This window comes from Cylas formicarius, unplaced genomic scaffold (genome assembly GCF_029955315.1).
Source record: "Cylas formicarius isolate icCylForm1 unplaced genomic scaffold, icCylForm1.1 PGA_scaffold_3__17_contigs__length_32017465, whole genome shotgun sequence".
NCBI lineage: Eukaryota > Metazoa > Arthropoda > Insecta > Coleoptera > Brentidae > Cylas > Cylas formicarius.
In genome coordinates, this window is record NW_026844326.1 from 22,779,700 (window position 1) to 22,800,682 (window position 20,983).

Sequence of the window (20,983 nt, forward strand, 5' to 3'; positions counted from 1 at the left end):
ATAATAAATATAAATAAATAAATAAAAAATTGTATCTACTTCTCACACTTGTTAGGAAAGCAAAGCTTTGAAATATATCGATTGTTGCGGCAGCTTCAAACGGCACAAACATTTCCTGATTTTCGCTCGTTCATTCGAATCTGCTAATTTAACTTTCAAAACGGTTATCTAGCAAATCAGTTAGGCTAATAGCTGTCTTCAAGTCGAGGTACTGTGCTGTCACGTTCTCTCCCGCTTACCTTTCTTACCGAATGTACTTTATTGTTGCTATCAAGAGTGCTCTATCGTCTATAATGTTGTTTTTTTTTTTTTTTTGAACAGGCAAATCTCCATTCTCTGCCGCATCGTCGATGTCTCCCTTTACGCGTTACGGTGCCGCTTCGCTTGGACCCTCCGCATCGTCACCGTTCTCCGTTTCCCCGTTCGGAGCGTCGCGCGAGAGTCATCTGGGTCTGGGACCGCTTCACCACGACCCCTGGAGAACTCTGCAGAGAACGATGCCGGCGTTCCCGCCGGCGGTGAATCCCCTACCACCAACGCTTCCCGGTAAATTGAATTAAAATTTTTATATCCATTGAAAATCCAACGATGCCGGCCGTCGCACAGAGTATTCGATAGTATTGACCATATCCTTATTGATGTGAATTTTTTAAACTAGAAACGGTGTCAGGAAAAAAATCGTTTTTTTTTTTTTATTTAAAATGGTTCGGTTGTTACTCAGACGAAAATTACCACTGAATTTTTGCTGGTCAAGACGACCAGAAAAATAAATTTTGGCTATTTGCAATAGGTAAATATGATTCACCAATATTTTTATGTGATCTCTATCGCTAAAGGCAGAGACCTTAATTTCTTCTCTAATTCTAGAATTTCGGTTCCTGAATTTTTTTCTAACCTCGCTTTTTGAAGTATTTTCTGTCACTTTTTGTTGAATTCTTTTAATGTGGACATGTTTGATGACAACCTAGAAATCTTGGACCTAGTGGAACAAAGCTTTCCGAGGGAGAATTTGCTAGAGATCCAAATATTTGTATTTGTAATTGTATGAATTAAGTGACTTTTTATGTCCACAATTTCATGTAAATAAAAAAATAAATAAATATTACTTGATAAGCAATAATTTTTCAACAAAAACAATAATAATAATAATAGAACAAAAACATGAGTATTTTAATATATTGCACTTATTTCTAAAACCTAAGTAAATAATGCGTCCCAAGCTAGAATGTACAACCTTGCTACAAAAATTAAACCCGAAACTAAATAAAAACCCCCGCATCAAAAGTGCCGTATCAAGTTCTAAAGGTATCATTGTTAGTAAATGCTTTGGTTTTAAGCATTGTACAAGTTCAGGTTTTAATCAATTACTTGGTTATACTTCCCTCTGAAAATTAAACTATTGTGGCGAATCGTGGAAATCGATTTTGTTCCTAAACATTTCTTTTCTATTCAATAAGATGTAGCCTAAAGTAATATACACTTAATTTAGTAAATCTTGTTTACTAGTATAATGCTAAGGATTAACAAATTTGGTATAAAAAAATAAGTCATTTTTACTTGCTGTAGATTTTCTTGTCACTCTTTAAACCTATTTTAACAATATTCAGTTGTTTTTGATAAGCCATAAGCACTTTCTTAAATAGCTTAAATAGATACATAAAATTAATATGATACAGTGTTGGACTCAAAGTGACTATTAAATCTATATATAGGTTATCAAATTTGCTATTCTGCCATTGGCCTGTATTGCAAATTTAGAGATGCCCAGTTTAATTCATCACAAATTTTCTACCATCTTTCTTTTTTCTTTTACAAAACTATATGTTTTCCTTAATTATCTCTTAAACAGTAATATTTCTCTATTGAATTTATATTTTAAATGATTTTGTTTTTAATTTTACCTGTTTATTGTATATCCAAAAATCCCTAAAAGTTACAGCGTTATCGACGTTTTCTTTATCATGGCGGAGGAGAACTTTATCTGGTAGAAACAAATGTATTACCAATTACAGGATTACCACCAGGCCCGGCGCCTTGGACCATAAAACCCGATCCCGTTCTGGAACAGAGGGAACGCGAAGCGAGAGAACGGGAGGAAAGGGAACGGGAACGACTCAGAAGGGAAAGAGAGGAGCGGGAGAGACGCGAGAGGGAGGAGAAACAACGACGTCTCGAGCAGCAGGTATTATTTTGCCGTCGATTCGGCTGGTAGGTTTTTTAATGGGTGGACTTTTTGCTACCGAAGCAACAGGAGAGGGAACGGGAGCGCAGGGAGAAGGAACGACGCGAAATGGAACGGCGCGAAAACGAGAGGAGGGAGAGAGAAAGGGAAATGATGCTGCATCAGCAGCGGTTGGCGGCCGAATCCGCCGCCAAACAAATTGCCCCGCCTGTGATACGAGATCGCTCCCCGCTGAGGAACGGTCAACCCGATCTGTCTGAGATTAGAGTCAAGGAGGAACCGAGGAGTAAGGAGGAGGACCTGTTGGCTCGCGGCGATCCGAGGTATGCTTATGAGATTTGATAGAAAAAACATGTTGTCATTAGTTCACAACATTAAAACTGACAGATGTAATAATTTGCCGAGGAACGTACGGAAAAAAACTAATTTTAATGTAAACCACTGTAACCTTACAAAAAAAAAATATATCCCTTTAGAAAATTTAAGAATGCTGCAGCTTTCTCGCTCTCTTTCACAAAACCTTTCCAACATCTGTGCCCCAGTTGTGTGAAAGTATTTAAAATCTTTTAAAATCTGATGCGAGGTTTCCACTGTGTATTTTAAATTTTAACGACAGTTGTTAGAAAGTTCCTTTAATTAAAGGTATTAGGTAGATTTGGCTTGAACACCAATAATAGCAAAAGGAAAACATTTGTGTGTTACAGGATTTTGATTACAATTGTATGTTATCTTTGCCATCTTTTTTTTTTTTTTTTTTTTTCAAATTACCTCGGGGTTCTGCTTGCAGCTTAGATATTTGTCTATATCATATTCTGTTTAAAGTTCCCGTTGAAGTGTTCTGTGGTTCTATTGATATTGTTTCAATTTGACTCATCGGCACTAATTTTGTTTCATTCTTTAAGTAGAGCAAAGAATATGTCTTACCTCATATAGAAACTGTTAAAACTGTGATCAAACGCGAAAGTATCACATAAACCAAAACTTAGGCGCAACATCCAATTACTTTGTATGGAATAAAAATAAAAATTACTGAGACAGTTGCTATAGTTTTGGCAACAATAGTGAACATTTTTAAGGGAATTCCTGTAAATTGTAATAAAAATCCAGCATTCAGCTCACTTCCAATTAAGTGGATTCAGATCAGCTTTTTCATTCAATATCCGCAACTTACCTCCTTCCACCATTATTGAACTATTGTGAAACGTTGTCGCTGCGCAAACCCACCTCAATTGACACATAAATTACGCCCTAAAAGAGGCGCACCGAATTTCAGGTACCACCATCCGTTCCTGCGACACCCGGGCAGCTTGCAACCGCCCCCGCCGTCGGTGCTCGACCGTTCGCGAATGTTGGCGCACGCGTTACCGTCGCATTATCCGCCGGCCGCGACGCACTGGCCGCCCCACACGGTCGCAGCCGATCCCTTTTACAGATACGGCTACAGTCCGCTCATGGATCAGATGAGGATGCAAGACGATCGGGCGGCAGCGAGTTTCTTCGCCGCCTACGGCCACCCGGCCCACCACCCTAGCCAGCTCAGGCCTAAAGACCCGTCGCTGTTGCATTTGAGAGGCGGTCCGGGACCGCCGCCGCCGCCGCCCGTGCACAAAATGAGCGCCACGCCGCCTACGGACCTTCACAAGAAAGAAGAGCCGCGATAGCAACCGGAGGGTAACCATCATCATCATCAGTCGTTGAAGTAGTTCGCAACGTTTCGATAGTTTCGCTGTCGAACGAAATGTAATGAGTTTTTTTTATCGGACTGCGCGTTTTGCGGGGGCATAATTACGCGAGTTTCAGGAAACCAAAAAGGAAATGAAGCGCATTTTGGGCTCGAAATTTTTTTTCTCATCAATTACTTTTTGGAAATATTTCTAGGTTTCAAAATCATCAGCGCGGAATTCGCAACATGTCGTCTCTGTTTATTGTTTATATATATACTTAGGAGTTACATTAAATATCATTTCCACGTTGCCTTTTCTAATTGCTGAAACTTGTTGCGTGGGTATTCAAACCCCAATATTCTCCACAGATAAAAGCAAGAATGCAATGACCAGCCTCCGTAAAATAACTCTGCACGTTACTAAATGTCACCCTGTCCATCCAAAATAAAGGACGTAATATCAAGAAATTAACTTACTCAAAAATTAATTTTTCTAACCCCTAACACGCTATTAGTGATGACGTAGGATCGGCCATTTTGGTTGGTAACTGTCAACATTTGGGATCCAAACAGAACGATTCGCAACATAATAAGTGAGTTTTTGTGCGGTTTGTAATTATTAAGGACTATTTAACAGATTCCCTAACTTTACAATTGCTACCCTGTATCAAAACTGCAAATGCAACGGCTTTAGAGTAATTTATTGAAAACGAAAATATAACCCATAGTCCTAAAAAATGTTCAAGTTCAAACTACCGACAACTGACGTCACTCTAATATAGTATATTTGAAATAGAACCAACATCATTTTCAGTTGGCGTCAGAAAAAGTGCTACATTACCAAGTTGCTGGAACTTCTTGCCTGTAATTAAAGTCCAATTTTGCGTTGCAACAAATTGCTGCATCTTCTAGTTGCTACAAGTTGGTGCAAACCTTTAAAACAATAACTTCGCAAGTTGCTAAATCTCACTGACCAAAATATACCCTAACCTTACCATGCTAATTGTCCTATCCCAAAAAGCTCATAAAGTACGCAAAAATTAACATAACTTTACCGAATAAAAATTAATTTTTGTAACCACAATTTAAAATACATGTAAATTTTCACGTGGCAACAAAAAAAAATACCAAATCTCAGCCGCAGCGATAAATCGCATCGTTTTTAACGTTTCTTTCATACATGTAATTCAACAAATATTAATTTTGACACTCAACAACATACGGTTTGGAAAATTAGTACATTCTGAATAGTTGGAAAGATATTTAAAAATATCTATTTTTTACTTACCTTCCACTTGGATTGGTAATCATACGTTTTTGAGTAAACGCCTTCCAAACGCAGTTGAAATGTTCGTCTCAAAAATAATAATTATTAAATATTAGGTGAGCAAGGTAAGAAGTTACATAATTCACGAAAAAAAATTGTTTTGTGCCATATTGCCAGTAGGTACTTAGCAATAGGAATGTTTTCATTGTTATCTTTGAGTTACAGAAAAAATGCTAAGTTTGTATTCTATAGGTAATACAAGAAACACACCCTTTTGTCAAAACCAAAATTTAATTTAAGAAACGGGTAACATGTTCCGCCTAAAAAGGTATTATCAGACTAACATGAATTAAAAAGAAACAACACGCATAGAAAAGAAAAGCAAATAAAGCCAAAACGCCAAAAAAGTAAGAACTAAAGAAAATTAATCAGATAAGGGGAAAAAATATAAGTGAAGTGAAATAAAAATTCACTCAGAGATGAAATGTCGAATTTTAAATTTTTTGACAATTGGCTGACGCAAATGTTTTAGAAAAAAGCACAGAAAAAATGCTAAACTTTGTCGCCTCTGCAGAACGCGTTACTTCGAGGTTTTCAAACGCAAAAATATAACAAAGGCTTTTTGTATTATGTAGGGTGTAATGAAACGTGCTTTGTCATATTTTTAAGGGTAACAAAAATTGTCGATAAAACGAGTACAATGTAAACCTAACGAACAAGCACCTTTCGATTGCAACCAAAAAACGTTCTGTTAATGATCTCATATAAGTAGCATAATCAAAAGAGGGGCCCGGCAGCGGCGTCTCGGAAGATATTTTTACAGTCATTTTTGTAACGTAGAATTAATGGATACCGAAAGATGGACGGTTGAAACAGGAGGGGGCGTTAGATTTCGGTCAGCTTTAAATTAGTTAAAAATCAATTAATTGTTCGGAGCAAATTATAAAATAGCAATATTTTTGGAATTCGTGTATATTCGGAATTCCCGCATTTCAACCAAATTCATCCATCTATCGCGTAGAAGCCGTGACACATCCCTAGAGACATTCACGTTCGAAATACTGTAACGAGGATAATGCTTTAAATAGTTTCTGTTGCTACCACGACGATGGAGGGGGTCGAGGGGGTTTTGCGCAGAATGTTTTGCTCGTTTACTCTAGTCATTATTTTTGAAATTACTTGTTTTAATATATCTGCGGGTGCGTTCGTGAAAAATATACAAATTTGCAGAAACAGTGACCTCCGAACGTTAACATTTCAAAACCCCTAATGATTACGATTGCATTTTTTTTACAAAACATTCTGCACATTAAAAGTTTCCCTCGCGATTAAAAAAAAAAACTAGCGAAGAAAATACTGCCTGTATCCTGTAAATAGTATATTTTAAAATGAGAATGAAGCTTAACGGGAGAAAGTTAGAGATTGGTCGTGAACTATTCACCACAAAAACCGACCGGGTTGCCACAAATCGAGCGCGTTTTATTTTTCAAAAATTTGGTGTGATTCTAGCGAATTTACTCGATTCGATTGTTGCAAAACGCGTCGGTTTATAAATGTCTAACGTAATCCGCATTTCGAGGACGCAATAAAATCTTTGCTCTTATTTATTTTTTCGTTGTGTATATAATATTTTTTAAATAGGCAATTTATTTATTAAGACTGATGATATGTCATCTATTTTGTGTATAGTAATTTTTATTTAACTTGTAATTGTGGCGTTTTTGGTCCCTATTTATTTATTATATTCGCGTTTCGATTTCGTGAGACGTTTTGAAAAGTATGTGCCGCCTTATTGTCCAGATTTTAAGGTATTAGACGGACCAAGAGCATTTTTTTTTCTTAGTATGAATGATCACACAGTATTATTAAATTTACGACAGTTTTGATTTATGTATTGGAGCGGACCAAATTTTGGGGGTTTTTTAATATAGGGTCGCACATACTTTATTACTTTAATAATGTTCTTTTGGAAGAACAACCGGAGCCAAAAAAATATCAAAATTATCCGCGAACAAATCAAAATTTTTGCCCGAAACTTATTTGTTGTTGGAGGTTTTCCGTCGAGGCGCGTAAAATTTTTGGCTCTGGTACCGCTTACAAAAAAAATATCCGAAACGGAACTAAGATGTAAGATTATAAAATTAAAAATCGCGTGTAAATACTCTCGCCTTTTTAAAGTTTATGTAGATAACAGAGAATCATTGTGCTCCCTGGATGTTTGTTAGAGAAAAATACAATTTTTTATGTGTACGATTCTAATATGAATCGAAGTGATGTAATATAATAAATACTGTTTCTATAATAGTAGAAACACTTAGTCGACGCTTTTGTTTTAAATCTCCCAATCCTGGCTGAAACAAATATGGAAAATTAACTTAAATAGTATCCTATAAATGTCTTTATTTTCCGCAGTTTTCACAATATATTTAACGATAATAAATTATGTACAAATCAAAGTTAAGTGCCATACTCGAAATTATTTTCTATACCACATTTGGAGAGTGTTGTACCTTTTAACTTTTTTCTGCAACTGCAAAAGGCCGTACAAGAGCGCCTCAGCAGTTGGGGGACAACCCGGGACGTAGATGTCGACGGGTATGATTCTATCACAGCCTCTAAAATATGTGCGAAAACAATAGTAAAGACGATGGTTTAATATCATCGTGGTCGAGACACGAACCTTACAACAGAGTAGGAGTAATGGTAATAACCGCCCCCATTAGCGCAGCTACCCATAGAAATCACCCAACGTGGGTCGGGCATTTGATCGTACACCTTTCTTAAGGCGGGGGCCATTTTATTTGTCAGCGTCCCCGCGACTATTATGCAGTCCGCCTGACGAGGCGACGCTCGAAACAACAGACCAAATCTGCAAAATTTACTCTTAATCCCAGCTGGTTAGAACTAACCAAATCTTTATTTTGTTTGGGTTTGCCAACTTTCAATTATTGGTTGATAAAAGAACTGAACGCGCTTACATTGTGTAAAATTTCTGCACAGCTTGTAAACATTTCCGTTTATAAAAGAATATTGATCTCAGCAGCCTTATAGGTTAGGTAGAAAAAAAACCATAAACACTAATGCTTACCTTTCCATATCATATCTTGGTGCTGCAATGTGCATCATTTCTACGGCACAACAAGCTAGTCCGAAAGTAAGAGGCCATATAGAACCCTTTCGGGCCCAGTTCACTAAATCGTCCATTCTGGCTAAAGCATATTCCGCTAAATTATTGGTTTTTTGAAACGGAGAATATGGTTTATATTTTTCTTGCGGTACGGGTTGTGTTGACTGCTTCCTGATTTGTAAATGTTGATCGTTTTTTAAAACACCCGTGCTTCCGAAACTTCCACCAAAACTTCTTAAAACATTTGTAGTTATACTTTCTTTACATGGCACTAATGCCTTTCGCAACATCTAAAAAAAAGAGGTCGAATTATGAAGGATGAGAATATGATATTCCAATACCTTGATATGGCCTATTAATTTTCAGGAAGCAGCCAAAATTGTATTTACGTAACTCCACCAAACACTGACAGAGAATATAAATTGGTGGCCAACAAACGGGCACGTAGAAGATTGATAAGTATCAACACCGAATAAAATGCCACGTTGTAGAATTTAAACACAAATATTAAACAAATAGCCAATGTAACATGAATTTAAACTATTTCGCTTTAAGTTGGGAGAAAGTTCTAGATTAAAAAAAGAATAAAAATTGGTGTAAACCGTCTGATGGGGTGAAAGACTCTCGTCTATATCCCAACCCTATTGCGGGCCAATGCGCATGAGTCAGATATGAGGGGGGAAATTTTGGTAGTTTGACACCACCAAGGCCAAACCTTTGTGTTTTCTTGTCTTATAAGTTTTCTTTCCGCAATTTGCAACAAAAAATTATCCTTTAGGTATGTATATACCATATAAAAATAACTTACTGCATTTTATAAGTTTAAGGGTACCTTGAAATTTGCCGACGGCGTTTCTGACTCATGCGCAGTGTACCGATATAGACGCTAGTGGTGAAAGGAAGAAGGTAATGTAGGATGTATTTTTGAAAACGAAATTAGGCAACGCGTGGACACTTGAATTTATTCAAGGATGGGCGATGGAATATGCAGTTACAGTGAAATGCCGCAGACAGAGGTAACCAAACTAATGCGGGAGAATACGAATTGGTGGGTCTTAGGTTATTAACGTTTATCTGTGGCAAGGAACAAATTTCAAAGTCCTATGGCTATCGAGGCACCATGCCGCGAAAGTTCAAAAATATGTACTGCAATAGCGATTGACTAAGATGGTGGCCGGGAGAAGAGTTTTCTTTTTTTCCAAGTTTATTTCCGACATCAGTAGCACAGGTGCTACAGCAATAAACACTTTGTTAAAAAAAACTTGTATTCCAATGTAATTTAGATGCTTGGTGTACACCGTCCGAGAAATGACGAACGAGGTCTCGAATAAGTCTTCGATGCAGCTCGAATGGTGTATACTATTTACCCGGGTGCTAAAATGCTCGAAAAACGCGACAGTACTTTAAATAATTACCACTTTTGAATAAAAATTTGAAATTAGAAATATACCCAACATTGCAGTAATCAACCGTCTCTAACACTTCGCGCATTTAACTTTCCAGAGGCGAGTTACGAATGGTCTTGACGCAGAGAGGTTTCTAGCACGAATTCTCGCACCATGTACTGGTGGCTTAAATGTATGAGAATTGCGCAAAAATTAATTTTAGGGACTACTGAGCAAAAGTATAATAAACAAACAATCAATCCAGTTTTCGATCCAGGAAAATCAAACCACATTGTTCCATTATAATATTTTACTAACTTTATGCATGTGAAGATTTTGATAAAGGTTTCTGAATCGAGTAACAGTGTAATATCTCAATAACAATGCCATTTGTTGGTATTTGAAATATACTCTACAATAAACGATTAATACTACAGATAAGATATTTTTTATAAACTACGGTATAAAGAGTCAGTGCCGGAATGAAAAGCCATGGTCGTCATGTAATGTTTACTCCGTTTTTATTTTATAGAAAGCTGGCCAGTTGAAAGATCTGCAAAGAAAGTACATCAAACATCTCAAACATCGAAATACGTTTCTTTCAAAACTTTTACCTAAACTTCTTGGATTTCGATGCTCCCATGCAGATTTGTCCTAGAATTATCAATGTGAGGAGAACTTTGATAGAATTCAGCGCGGTAATGTTGGGATATTTATCTGTGAAAGCAACGTCCTCAACTGGTTTACTCAACAAACGCCTCGAGTTCGCCTCGCCCATAAACCTGTCACCTTCAAACAAAGCCATCTCGCCTGCTGACATTTTCCTAAATCTGGTCTGCGTTTCCGATCGTTCTCGTTCATTATTGATATTTGCATGTCGTATTGTCGTGGCTCTGACATTTCCACGTCGTCCGTCAGATCGGTTTCTATCGTTCCTATCTTCCGGAGCTCTGACCAAACGCTCGCTTCCTCGATAACGTCCATTCGAGACTCCATCAACTTGACGGCGAGACTCACTTACCCTGCCTTGTACCGTCGCTCTTCGACCGAATTCGTCTATTCCAGTCCTTCGGTCTCTTTCAGTGGAACTCGTAAACCTATAAACGCGATCTAGAAATCCATTTTCGGAGAGTCGCCGATCCAGTATAACCCGATTTTCATTTCGAATCCGTCTCGTTTCCAACGACGAGTCTCTTCTCTCTGAGACGCGCCTTGACACGTCGGATCGTTCTCTCCTGAAGAGCCTGTCCAAATTCCGATCGGCGTTTGTACTTTGGAAGTCACGTATTTGTCGATCTCTGTTGTTATTGATATCGTTCAACCTCTGTCTGGAATCGATTAGGTATTGTCTGGAATATGTCTGAGCGTTTGGAACGTCGCCTCTCAATTCGCTCCTGATTTCTCGAAAATCTGTGCGGATATCTCTAGCGTCGATTCGAGACTGTCTCGAGTCAGCGCGAACGTCTCGAACGTGCGGATTAACGTCGACCCTTTCTCGTCTAAAAATTGTCGAGAATCTTTGTCGATCTTTGGTGATCCGACTGGAGTCGACGACATGCTGCTGGTTTCTATCCAGCCGGTTTCCGCTGGCATGAACGTAGCTGAAAGCGACTTGGCAAAAACAAATCACAACCAAGAGAACTGCGACGTTACGACGAACGCCGTTGGGTTTCATTTTAGACTGTATCATCATCATTTCGACGGTGGCTCAACAAAATAAGCAACCTGAGGATTGTTTGTGACTTGTATGGTATGCTCGGTTTACTGGGAAATTTCTAAGTCGACGTCTCTCACTGAACTGCGCGACAACTTCTGTCCCGTCCTCAGATTTTGCTCTGGTTTTATACGCATTTCGAGAAAGGGTAATTTCACAGTTCAGTCGACCCGATTGCAATTTGTATCGTAATTCGATTTGGTGTAAAATGGGTGTGGGACGAGAATAAGAGGAATGTATAGTATCCACTTTAAATTGATTCTGGAAAGCTAGGTATACTAAAAGAACGCGTATATGGGTTTACTATTGTTTCCTCTATAAAAAATAATTGCACGAGCAACAAATTACTACCACACACCACTACGGAAGTACAACCGATCGTCAATTTAAAATGTTGCGGAATACTCCGGCACTTTTGTCAATTTTCACTCATAATTTTTGGAAATTGAAGCAGCATTGAAAATCTTACAAAATACCAAAAATTGCGGAAACAAAAACAAGCGTTGAAACTATATCTCTAATATTGAACCGAATATTAAAGTGCAATTGTTCCATAGCAACAATGCTGTCTTCTTCCTCTATAATTAATCTAATGCATAGTTGACATGTACAAAGGTATGAAAAAGATGAAACCGGTGTTAAATTTGGCAGAACTACCTTACGGAAGTGTATTCAACACATGGGTTTTAGATTTAAAAAAATTGACAAAAGGCAAGTTTTAATGGAATCTTTTAGAATTCGGAAATGGCGACTTGAATATCTAGAAAAAATTAGGATTTACAGAGAACAACAAAGGCCAATTATTTACTTCGATAAAACCTGGTTCCACACTTATGATACGCCGGAAAAGAGTTGGGTTGACTCAACTGATACGCGTAAAACACACGCGTCATCAAAAAGAGATAAAAGAATAACTATTTTGCATGCTGGCTCTAAAGATGGTTGGATTCCAAATGGACTTTCTCTGTCTACGAAAAATATTAATTACCCTGAAGACACCACCGCTGATTTATTTGAAAGTTGGTTTAAAAACAAACTAGTTCGAAATATTCCTCCTAATAGCGTTATTGTAATGGACAATGCAAGTTATCACAGTAGACAGTTGACTAAAACCCGTTGCTCATGTGACACAAAAGCAACAATCCAAAACTACAGGTATAATAACGACATTTATTTTCACGAAGATTATACCAAAAAGCAATTAAATGAGGTTCTACAAAGCTTGAACCTACAAAAGGAATACGTCTGTGATAATTATGCAAAAAATCTAGGGCATAAAGTCTTAAGACTTCCACCTTACCACTGTATATTTAATCCCATTGAACATGTTTGGCACCAACTGAAATCGTCGTAACAACGTTTTTCTCCGTGTTAACTTCACTGTCCTCAAACTTACAGAAACCGAAGTTTTTAACATCCCTCCACAAAGTTGGGCAAATTCTGTTAAACATATAGAAAAAGCACAACAATCGTATATCTATATTGCAAATAATATAGAACGGATAATAATTAGAACAGGCGATGACAGCGATAGTGATACTGCGATATATTATGTGAATACTTTTAAGTAATTTAAGTAGGTAATAAAAATAATTTGTAATTTTATTTTAGATTTAAACATAAATACATACATAAATAAATAAATATTGTTTAGTATCTTTCCTAACAAAGCCCCAAATAATTAAATTCTAAGCAAAGTACGGACCTGTTCGGCCAAATTTCATTCTTACAGCTTGCCTGGGTCTTTCCTTAATTCGTATCAGTTAGTCACTTTCTTATATCTATGAACAGACTTCACCCACAAACAATGTACTGCCTTAGAAGCTGAAGAAAATGTGAAGAAGGTATATTTTTTCTACACAGTGTTTATCTATTAGTAAATATTGATGCTGATTTTTTGATTTTATGAAAAAAAGACAGTGGTTTCATAGTACTAACTTGGAACGAAGCAAGCATGAAAAATTTCATTCATTGATTGAAAAACGCTTTTATATATATTTCAGAATGACTAGTGAGTGTTCTGATAACATTTTTAGCCTTCTCACAAAAGACATTCCAAAATCTGACACAAATTATCGTGAAGCTATTTCACCTATTTTTAAACGAGACAAGTAGGAATTATTATTAATACATGTTATTGTCACTGGGTGGATTAAAAGAAGTAAGAAAGTTGGCGATTCCTTTAGACTGCCGAGTCACATTTCTCAATGATGTATAAATATTACAGTCCTGTGAAAATCCAGATGAAGAACTGGGATCTCCACTTTCAGGTCTCAGCACTGGTGCAACATTAGAGTTATCATCATGTAAAAATCAAGATAAAGTGCTGTAAAGGGAACTATTTCCACCTTTAGGTCTAGGCATCACATTTGTGTTGAGTTCCTCATGATGCAAAAGTTACTGCTCCATGATGACTTATGTAATTGACTTATCATATTCTTTTTTTTTATTTCCAAAATATTTTCCCATCTCTACCACAGAACACACTGGTGTAGAGTTATTCTGTTGGATTTATTATTTGGAGTTGAAGAACTAGTTGGAGTGGAATTTGTTACCGTTATTAATTTAGATGCCGAGTGACATTTAAAACTTATTTGTTTGTTTCTTGCGGTTCCGTATCTTTTTCAGTTCGAACTATATCTGCATTCTCGGAACTAGCTATTTTAGTGTCAAAATTTTCTATAACGGGTTCTAATTCAGGTTCCACGCTATCGATATTTGTAGGATTATTGTTATTTATGTTATTTACTGCTTTTGGTTTTGGAAGATCTGATATATTTTGCATATGTATCCCTCAGATTTTTCCATTTTTTAATATCACCTAAAGCAAAATAATTTTGTTTACGGATTTCTTGCCACTAGTCATACTTTCTACACAATAGGCTACAATTTTAGAGTTGGAGTTTCAACAGTAAGTTCAATCATGACAGAAGTTTGCGAAGTTATTTGTACGAAATTAGAAAATTTTTATTAACCCCTACCAACATCGGAACTTTGGAAACAGTCTGTGGATGGGTTTCACAATATATGTGGATTCCCAAACTGCATCGGCAGTTTGAACGGCAATTGTGAGACCTGATAATGAATTTTTATGTGTAGATATCGGTGGATTTGTTAAAAACAGCGACAGTGCAATTTTTGAGCAATCTAACACGGAAAAGCGGTTTAAAGAAAATACAATGAATGTTGCTGGGCCTAAAAATCTGCTTGGATAAAATAAACCCTGCCCTCATGGTTTAATTGGCGATGAAGCTCTTGCGCTGAAGCGAACCCATATTTAATGAGGCCCTTTCCATATAGACAATCTAGGACAGACATTTTGAAAGAGAAATATAATAAAGGACTCTGTACTGCAAGAAGGGTGGTAGAAAATGCCTTTTGCATATTAGCTCAAAAATTTCGAATATTTTATAGACCAATGGAAACAAGATTGCTTTCGAAAAATCGTCACTGGGCATACACCCTGTATATAGCGCCTTTCACGTATCGCCGAAAAAAAAAACGTAAGCAATAACGATTTCCAATGATATTATTATAAGTATCTCGTGCACCCTGTATGATAGATCTGAAACTCTCTCCATACAGTTTACGATACTATTTAAACCAAATTATCCCATGTTTTGTAATTTTCCTGTTACTAATAATTTATCTACGAAAACAGCAATTTTCAGCGGTTTTTAATTTTTTTTACCCATGATCGACACTTCCTGTACATATTTGAAAAAATCCGGAAATGGAGAATTTTTCCAAAATAGTAAAAGGTTTTCGAGAAAATAAGTTTTTACTGAAACCATGCAGTGCATCGTAATAATCAATGACATCATCGCGTCTTGATTGAGCCCCCGGAATTGTCAATTTGCCAATTTTCTTATGGATTTTTTCAAATATCTTTTCAAATATCTGGAGCAGCGTGTGTGATAGATAAAAACCGCAAATAAAAAAATTGTAGCTTTTGATGCGCCCTATGAAACTATTTGAACCGACTAGCCATATTTTTTATAATTTTTAATTTGCGAGTATTAATTTACTCTGGAAAAAAAAAATTCTTTTTGTTTTTTAGATTTTTGTCTACAATTAGGAAACCCTGTATATAATCCAAAAAATGCCTAAAATAAATGTTATGGCACTGTATCTTTCGCGTTTACTGGTTAAATAATTTTGCCGATCGGGTGAATGGTTATGGAAAAAAACATGTTTTTCTGGCAACCAAAATAACTAAAAAAAAATTTCAAAATTTTTTAAAAAATGCTTGGTGAAATTTGATTGCCCACAATTTCTACTGTTTAAATGCGGGCAAGGATTTTTACTTCTTAATTTAGGTCACGCATTTCTTATATTGCACGGAATATCGTGAACATCCTGTACAATAACTGAAAACCTTAAATACAAAAGTTTTAGCTGTCTATACGGGCTATATCGTCATGTAAAAGAAACTAACATATGAATTATATCCAATTTTCAATGTGAAGGGCAAACATTTTTCAGTTTTTTTAATACGCGGCCCACTTTGTACATTCTTGAAAAATTATTAAGAATAAAAGTTTATGGAGCCAAATTTTGAGCGTCTTCTCGTTCAAGAATTTTTTTGGTTACATTGACGGTTTTGTAAAAATGATTTTTTTCTTAGACCCTTGCAAACACGATTCTTTATCTTTTTAAAATACTTCCCGACCCTCCCACTCCCTAATTTCAATAGGTTAGAGGACCAAACGCTCTTTGCCTGCCAAATTTGAAGTCGATAGCTTCAAATTTCGGACACTTATCGTGTTTCATAGCAATGTCCAAAAAACCGTCGAAAATCGAAAAAAAAAGATAGACGCCGAAGCTTGAACGCAGCCATTTTTACTAGTCTTATGCACTCCGTGGACGGTTAAAAAGCAGCAAAATTTGAAGCGTGTACCTCAAACCGTTCGGAAGCTATCGTCGAAAATGTCCAGGAAGAGAAAACGGAGAACGGACGGACAAAAAAGATTTTTTTTCAACGTTGTACCAATTGCGATCTTCTAGAACCGAGGTTACCGAGATCTCAAATTTAGTGAGGAGCGCGTATACTTTCGAAAAGAATCGAATTCATCGAAAGTAACAAAGGTGGAAACTACAATTTTAATTGTAAAAACAATCATCATGTTTTAAATCGTACAACATGGGGTATTTTTAACAACTTTTATAAAAACTTCCGTCTTCGACATTGTCTTATGCTTTCGAAACGGGAATCGTGAAATAAAAACGCTGTTGACAGCGAAACTAAATTCGCGACGAAAAAAACGCCGCGAAAAATTCGCTGCCGCTGCGAATAATTCGGGTTGGTTTGGGAGTGACTTAAAGGACCTAAATAATTCAAGTGTTTATCTTCTCCTGGGTCGGTTGTTTATAAATCAAACTTGTTGACGCCAATCATCGGGTTTCAGTTAAACTCTGAAGAAGCCACAAGGATGATTGATGATGCAGGAGGAGTGAAGAATCCAGAAGATTTCATAAAAAATTATCATAAATATATGTGAAATAATGAATTTGTTTTAGTTCCACTTTGTAACACTTATCAGCTCTGTTAACAGGCTAGTTTAATAATTATTAACAAAAAATTTTCGCGAGACTCATATGAATGAAATTAGTACAAAATATTAATGTAGTTCATTTCTTTAAAAAAATGTTACCGCGTGAATAAAATATTTCAACAAAAATGTAAAACAATAAGTCCTGTAAAATTTTTGATAAAAGTTTTCTCTTAGTGTACGCGAGGTGTCGTTCGTCCATGTATGAATAGTGTGGCGACAAATTCGATGGCTGCTAAAACCTGCGCCTGGTTTCTCGCTGATAGGGTCGTTTATTATTGAATAAACCGAATCACGCAATGGAGTGTCCCATGTGTTCGTACAGTTTTCAATTACCGATACCCATTGACTGTCTACTTTGTTAACTGAGACTATTTTTGTCACACACAAGGGAACAAAAATCGACAAAAAAAATCTTCTATTATTAATCATTTAAAAATATTTTGTATTTATAACACCAGATGATAAATGGCTACAACAATAATTTTTCGGAGTAATAATAACAAATTCATTTTCTTAAAATCGCCTCAACATAATTTTGCAATGTCTGTCTGCTGCTCGAAAATCAAACGAACATTTTAAATAAAAATACCTATCAACAGTTTTCCGATATTCCTTAATTTTGGTCGGTTTCCAGTTTCTGTGGCCAGATGCAATGATGGTTGCCTGGATGGAGGCTGTTATATTTTGTTTCTTAGAGTTGGCAAATTTGTTGGCAGTTCTTTTTGCCTTTTGTAGGTTGTTAGAGCGGTGGCAAGTTAAAAATGGTTTGTATAGCATCCATAAATATCTTATTAATCCCACTATTTTATTGGTATATAATTGATAAATCCTTGTTTAAGTGTGGTTCTTTAATTTTTCAGTTTAATATTTTTTCTTAATTATTATAATGATTTATTTTGATTTGAGGTTATGCTGTTTGTTTATTTAGCGTTATTGTTGAAATTTCCGATATTTAGGCAAAGCGTACGAAAAAGGTCGGAATCACCGGTAAATACGGAACCCGATATGGTGCTTCTCTACGTAAGATGGTTAAGAAGATGGAAATCACTCAGCACAGCAAATACTCCTGCAGTTTTTGCGGAAAAGTAAGTTTTCAAATTGTTATTGCTAGAGGTCGATTTTTAAATTTATTCTACTATTAGGGAAGAAAAGGTATAAATTTTATGTTTGTTGCTTTTTAGGATGCGATGAAGAGGTCCTGTGTAGGAATTTGGGCTTGCAAAAGATGTAAACGTGTTGTAGCAGGTGGGGCTTGGGTATATTCCACAACAGCAGCTTCATCTGTGAGATCAGCCGTAAGACGGCTTAGGGAAGTTAAAGAACAGTAAAAATAAATTTATAGACATTGTTTCGGGTTGTTTTATTTTAAAAATTGACTATCATTGACTGAGGAGTACCGTATGAATTGGTGCTAAATTCGAGGGGTTTTTGGACAATTCCTTTTAAATTATTAATTACGATGCAAACAGTCGATCAATCCTTTAGTTTCGCAAGATTGTTTCTGTTAGACTGCTTGTAATTGGAAAAATTTGTAATTGTATTGCTTTAAATTGAGTATAGCACTTTTTTTTCTATTGGCTATTGGCCAAAACTGCTAGGATCATTCTCCCATTGCCAACAGAGTTTAATCATCACTCCTCAGAAAGAAATATAATTTCAAACTGAAGAACTCTATTCTAAAATCAAAAGTTCCTGTGAACTATGTGTATAGTGTATGCATTAACCTTGATTCAGCGGTTAATTTGGTAGGCCGTTGCACCCGTGCCTTAAAAACTTTCTTTTGAATTTTTTTATCTATTTTTGAATGAAATTGCCATGCATTATCGTTTAATTTGAGTCAAAATGAATAACGACGCAATTCTATGCTCCGAAGTGAATATAGAGTGGAAAAATAAGCAAGGAATTTTACAAAGAAAGTTTAATTCTAAGAAAGGAAACTTGAGGTTGGTTAGAAACGAGAATGCCAATATATTCATAGAAATTGTGGCCGAAAAAGTTGCCCCCGTGAAGCTGAAACTGAGCGGTATATCTGTACATAAAAAATTTATGAATGAAGGCAAGGCTTCCATTAAATTTCCAGAACAAAATGCCATACTTTATATATCTAATGCACCACCAGGACAGCTGCTGTCGTTTCTAAGGTGATAATTTATATTGTAAAACTATGTGGATATCAAAATTTGAAATTTTTTAGAGTAATTTTTGTTAAAATGACTGGAGAAAAACCAGGGGACAATAGTTCTAACACTGGTTCACGTGTCAAATTACTTTCAAGCAAACCTAATTCTTTTGAAGATATTTCCCCCATTACCAACGCCGAGTTGGCTAGAGCTGTAAGAAAGGTTGCCAAATCATCTGAAACTACTCCTTCCCCATTAGCTAGCAGAAAAAGAAAAATTGAAAGGACAAGTATTGAAAAAGCCCCAGCAGCAAAAAGGCTTTATTCACCAGTTCCCAATGAGCCATTAGATATAGAACAGCAAGAGGTACTAGATGCCTGTTTAGCAGGTCATAATGTGTTTTTTACTGGGAGTGCCGGCACAGGAAAAAGTTATTTATTGAAGAAGATTATTGGAGCTCTGCCTCCTGACGTGACAGTTGCAACTGCTTCAACAGGTAATTTAAATCTTTGATTGCAATTAAATAACAACAAAATAAAAAAGCAAAAATGTTGGTAGGTGTTGCAGCATGTCATATTGGAGGAATAACTTTCCACCAATTTGCTGGAATAGGTTCGGGTGAAGCAAGCTTAGAAAGGAGTATACAATTGGCAATGAAACCTCCTACAGTAGCAATATGGCGCAAGTGCAAGCATCTTATTATAGATGAAATTTCGATGGTTGATGGTAATTATTTTGAGAAAGTCGAACAGGTATGGTAATCCATCAAATCAAGGTTGCAGTAACTTTTTAAATTTACATTGCAGGTTGCTAGGGGAGTTAGGAGAAACGACAAACCTTTTGGAGGTATACAACTGATTCTTTGTGGGGACTTCTTTCAATTGCCTCCAGTTACTAGACCTAGGCCCGGTGAAACAACTCCAAGGCCCCCCAAGTTTTGTTTCCAAACTGAAGCTTGGCAAAATTGTTTACTTAACATCTTTGAACTGAAAAATGTCCATAGGCAAAGCGATCAAAGGTTTATTGCAGTATTAAATAAAATTCGAACAGGAAAAGTAGATCAAGATGTGACAGATACTTTGTTGTCTACTGCAAAGCAGAAAATTGAGAAGGATGGTATTTTAGCAACTCGATTGTGTACACATACTAAAGATGCTGATATTATAAATGAATCTAAGCTTAAAGCTTTAGATGCTCAAGCAAAAACCTACGAGGCTCAGGATTCAGTTCCTGGAACTACTAAGCAACTGGATCAGCAAACTTCTGTTCCGAGTCGCTTGGAGCTAAAAGTGGGCGCGCAAGTAAGTATGATCAAATTTATATATTAAAGGGTCTAGGGTGTTAAATTTTTCCAGGTTATGCTACTTAAAAATATTAATGTTGGTGCTGGGTTGGTTAATGGTGCAAGAGGAGTTGTCAAAGATTTCCGAGAGGGCTTTCCTGTAGTCCAGTTCAGAAATAGAGAATATATAGCCTCATTTGAAAAATGGATTGTGAAAACTGCGGGTGGCGCGGCCTTGACGAGGAAGCAAATACCTTTGAAATTAGCTTGGGCATTTTCGATTCATAAAGCGCAGGGACTCACTCTGGATTGTGTCGAGATGTCTCTATCCAGAGTGTTTGAGGCAGGCCAGGCTTATGTAGCTCTAAGTAGGGCGCAAAGCTTGAATACATTAAGGGTTTTGGATTTTAAGTGAGTTTTGTTTTAATACTTTTAAATCAGTGCACATGATTTCATTTTCCCCTTGCAGGTCAGTTCAGGTGTGGGCAAACCCGGATGTATTGACTTTCTACAGAAATTTAGACCATACAAGACTTATACCTTTAGGACCCGTAAACAAATTTTTAAATAAAGAAAAAACAATAGTTAAAAAAAAGATGCCTCTGAAATCAAAACTATTGGAAAAACCTTTGGTAAACATTTGTTGAAAATAATATCCACAACATGCTTTTTTGGAGATGCTTTTCCA

The 20,983-nt window shown here is 36.4% G+C and overlaps 5 protein-coding genes across 10 annotated transcripts in view; 3 read left to right on the forward strand and 2 right to left on the reverse strand.

The window, feature by feature from the left end:
• LOC132700117 (autism susceptibility gene 2 protein homolog) overlaps nucleotides 1–7,429 on the forward strand; it is a 117,724-nt gene extending 110,295 nt beyond the window's left edge. For 2 of the 6 annotated variants that reach the window (XM_060667239.1, XM_060667244.1), the window contains 4 exons: nucleotides 322–546; nucleotides 2,013–2,182; nucleotides 2,246–2,505; nucleotides 3,438–7,429. In XM_060667239.1, the coding sequence (XP_060523222.1) occupies nucleotides 322–546; nucleotides 2,013–2,182; nucleotides 2,246–2,505; nucleotides 3,438–3,843 (1,061 nt within the window). In that variant the 3' untranslated portion in view covers nucleotides 3,844–7,429. The remainder of the gene's footprint in view (nucleotides 1–321; nucleotides 547–2,012; nucleotides 2,183–2,245; nucleotides 2,506–3,437) is intronic. The other 4 variants (XM_060667242.1, XM_060667240.1, XM_060667243.1 and 1 more) reach the window with 4 other exon arrangements.
• Nucleotides 7,430–7,503: 74 nt separating this feature from the next.
• On the reverse strand, nucleotides 7,504–8,705 carry LOC132699444 (NADH-quinone oxidoreductase subunit B 1-like). The gene is made up of 4 exons (XM_060666154.1): nucleotides 8,581–8,705; nucleotides 8,201–8,529; nucleotides 7,793–7,981; nucleotides 7,504–7,727 (listed from the first exon to the last, which is right to left on the reverse strand). The coding sequence occupies exons 2-4, from the start codon at nucleotides 8,527–8,529 to the stop codon at nucleotides 7,589–7,591; spliced, it is 657 nt and encodes a 218-aa protein (XP_060522137.1). The 5' UTR covers nucleotides 8,581–8,705; the 3' UTR covers nucleotides 7,504–7,588.
• A 1,217-nt stretch (nucleotides 8,706–9,922) lies between these two features.
• Nucleotides 9,923–11,860, reverse strand: LOC132699491 (uncharacterized). Its single transcript, XM_060666240.1, has 2 exons — nucleotides 10,239–11,860; nucleotides 9,923–10,177 (listed from the first exon to the last, which is right to left on the reverse strand). Exons 1-2 carry the CDS (start codon nucleotides 11,318–11,320, stop codon nucleotides 10,135–10,137), a joined length of 1,125 nt encoding a protein of 374 aa, XP_060522223.1. The 5' UTR covers nucleotides 11,321–11,860; the 3' UTR covers nucleotides 9,923–10,134.
• Nucleotides 11,861–17,594: 5,734 nt separating this feature from the next.
• LOC132699525 (large ribosomal subunit protein eL43) lies at nucleotides 17,595–18,241 on the forward strand. The gene is made up of 3 exons (XM_060666295.1): nucleotides 17,595–17,657; nucleotides 17,850–17,978; nucleotides 18,075–18,241. Exons 1-3 carry the CDS (start codon nucleotides 17,655–17,657, stop codon nucleotides 18,219–18,221), a joined length of 279 nt encoding a protein of 92 aa, XP_060522278.1. The 5' UTR covers nucleotides 17,595–17,654; the 3' UTR covers nucleotides 18,222–18,241.
• A 376-nt stretch (nucleotides 18,242–18,617) lies between these two features.
• Nucleotides 18,618–20,954, forward strand: LOC132699902 (ATP-dependent DNA helicase PIF1). Its single transcript, XM_060666883.1, has 6 exons — nucleotides 18,618–19,034; nucleotides 19,088–19,509; nucleotides 19,572–19,765; nucleotides 19,820–20,314; nucleotides 20,369–20,706; nucleotides 20,765–20,954. The coding sequence occupies exons 1-6, from the start codon at nucleotides 18,736–18,738 to the stop codon at nucleotides 20,940–20,942; spliced, it is 1,926 nt and encodes a 641-aa protein (XP_060522866.1). The 5' UTR covers nucleotides 18,618–18,735; the 3' UTR covers nucleotides 20,943–20,954.
• The last annotated feature ends 29 nt before the right edge of the window (nucleotides 20,955–20,983 follow it).

What these genes read in the sequence shown, in the direction of transcription:
- LOC132699444 (XM_060666154.1), bottom strand. Translation starts at nt 8,529, where the DNA reads ATGTTGCGAAAGGCATTAGTGCCATGTAAAGAAAGTATAACTACAAAT. An exon ending in CCAAGATATGATATGGAAAG is followed by an intron (nt 7,982 to 8,200) that starts GTAAGCATTAGT and finishes TAAATTTTGCAG; the next exon opens with ATTTGGTCTGTTGTTTCGAG. An exon ending in TACTCCTACTCTGTTGTAAG is followed by an intron (nt 7,728 to 7,792) that starts GTTCGTGTCTCG and finishes CACATATTTTAG; the next exon opens with AGGCTGTGATAGAATCATAC.
- LOC132699491 (XM_060666240.1), bottom strand. Translation starts at nt 11,320, where the DNA reads ATGATGATGATACAGTCTAAAATGAAACCCAACGGCGTTCGTCGTAAC. An exon ending in TCGAAATCCAAGAAGTTTAG is followed by an intron (nt 10,178 to 10,238) that starts GTAAAAGTTTTG and finishes CTTTCTTTGCAG; the next exon opens with ATCTTTCAACTGGCCAGCTT.
- LOC132699525 (XM_060666295.1), top strand. An exon ending in CCTGCAGTTTTTGCGGAAAA is followed by an intron (nt 17,979 to 18,074) that starts GTAAGTTTTCAA and finishes GTTGCTTTTTAG; the next exon opens with GATGCGATGAAGAGGTCCTG.
- LOC132699902 (XM_060666883.1), top strand. Translation starts at nt 18,736, where the DNA reads ATGAATAACGACGCAATTCTATGCTCCGAAGTGAATATAGAGTGGAAA. An exon ending in AGTTGCAACTGCTTCAACAG is followed by an intron (nt 19,510 to 19,571) that starts GTAATTTAAATC and finishes AAATGTTGGTAG; the next exon opens with GTGTTGCAGCATGTCATATT. An exon ending in TTAAGGGTTTTGGATTTTAA is followed by an intron (nt 20,707 to 20,764) that starts GTGAGTTTTGTT and finishes TTCCCCTTGCAG; the next exon opens with GTCAGTTCAGGTGTGGGCAA.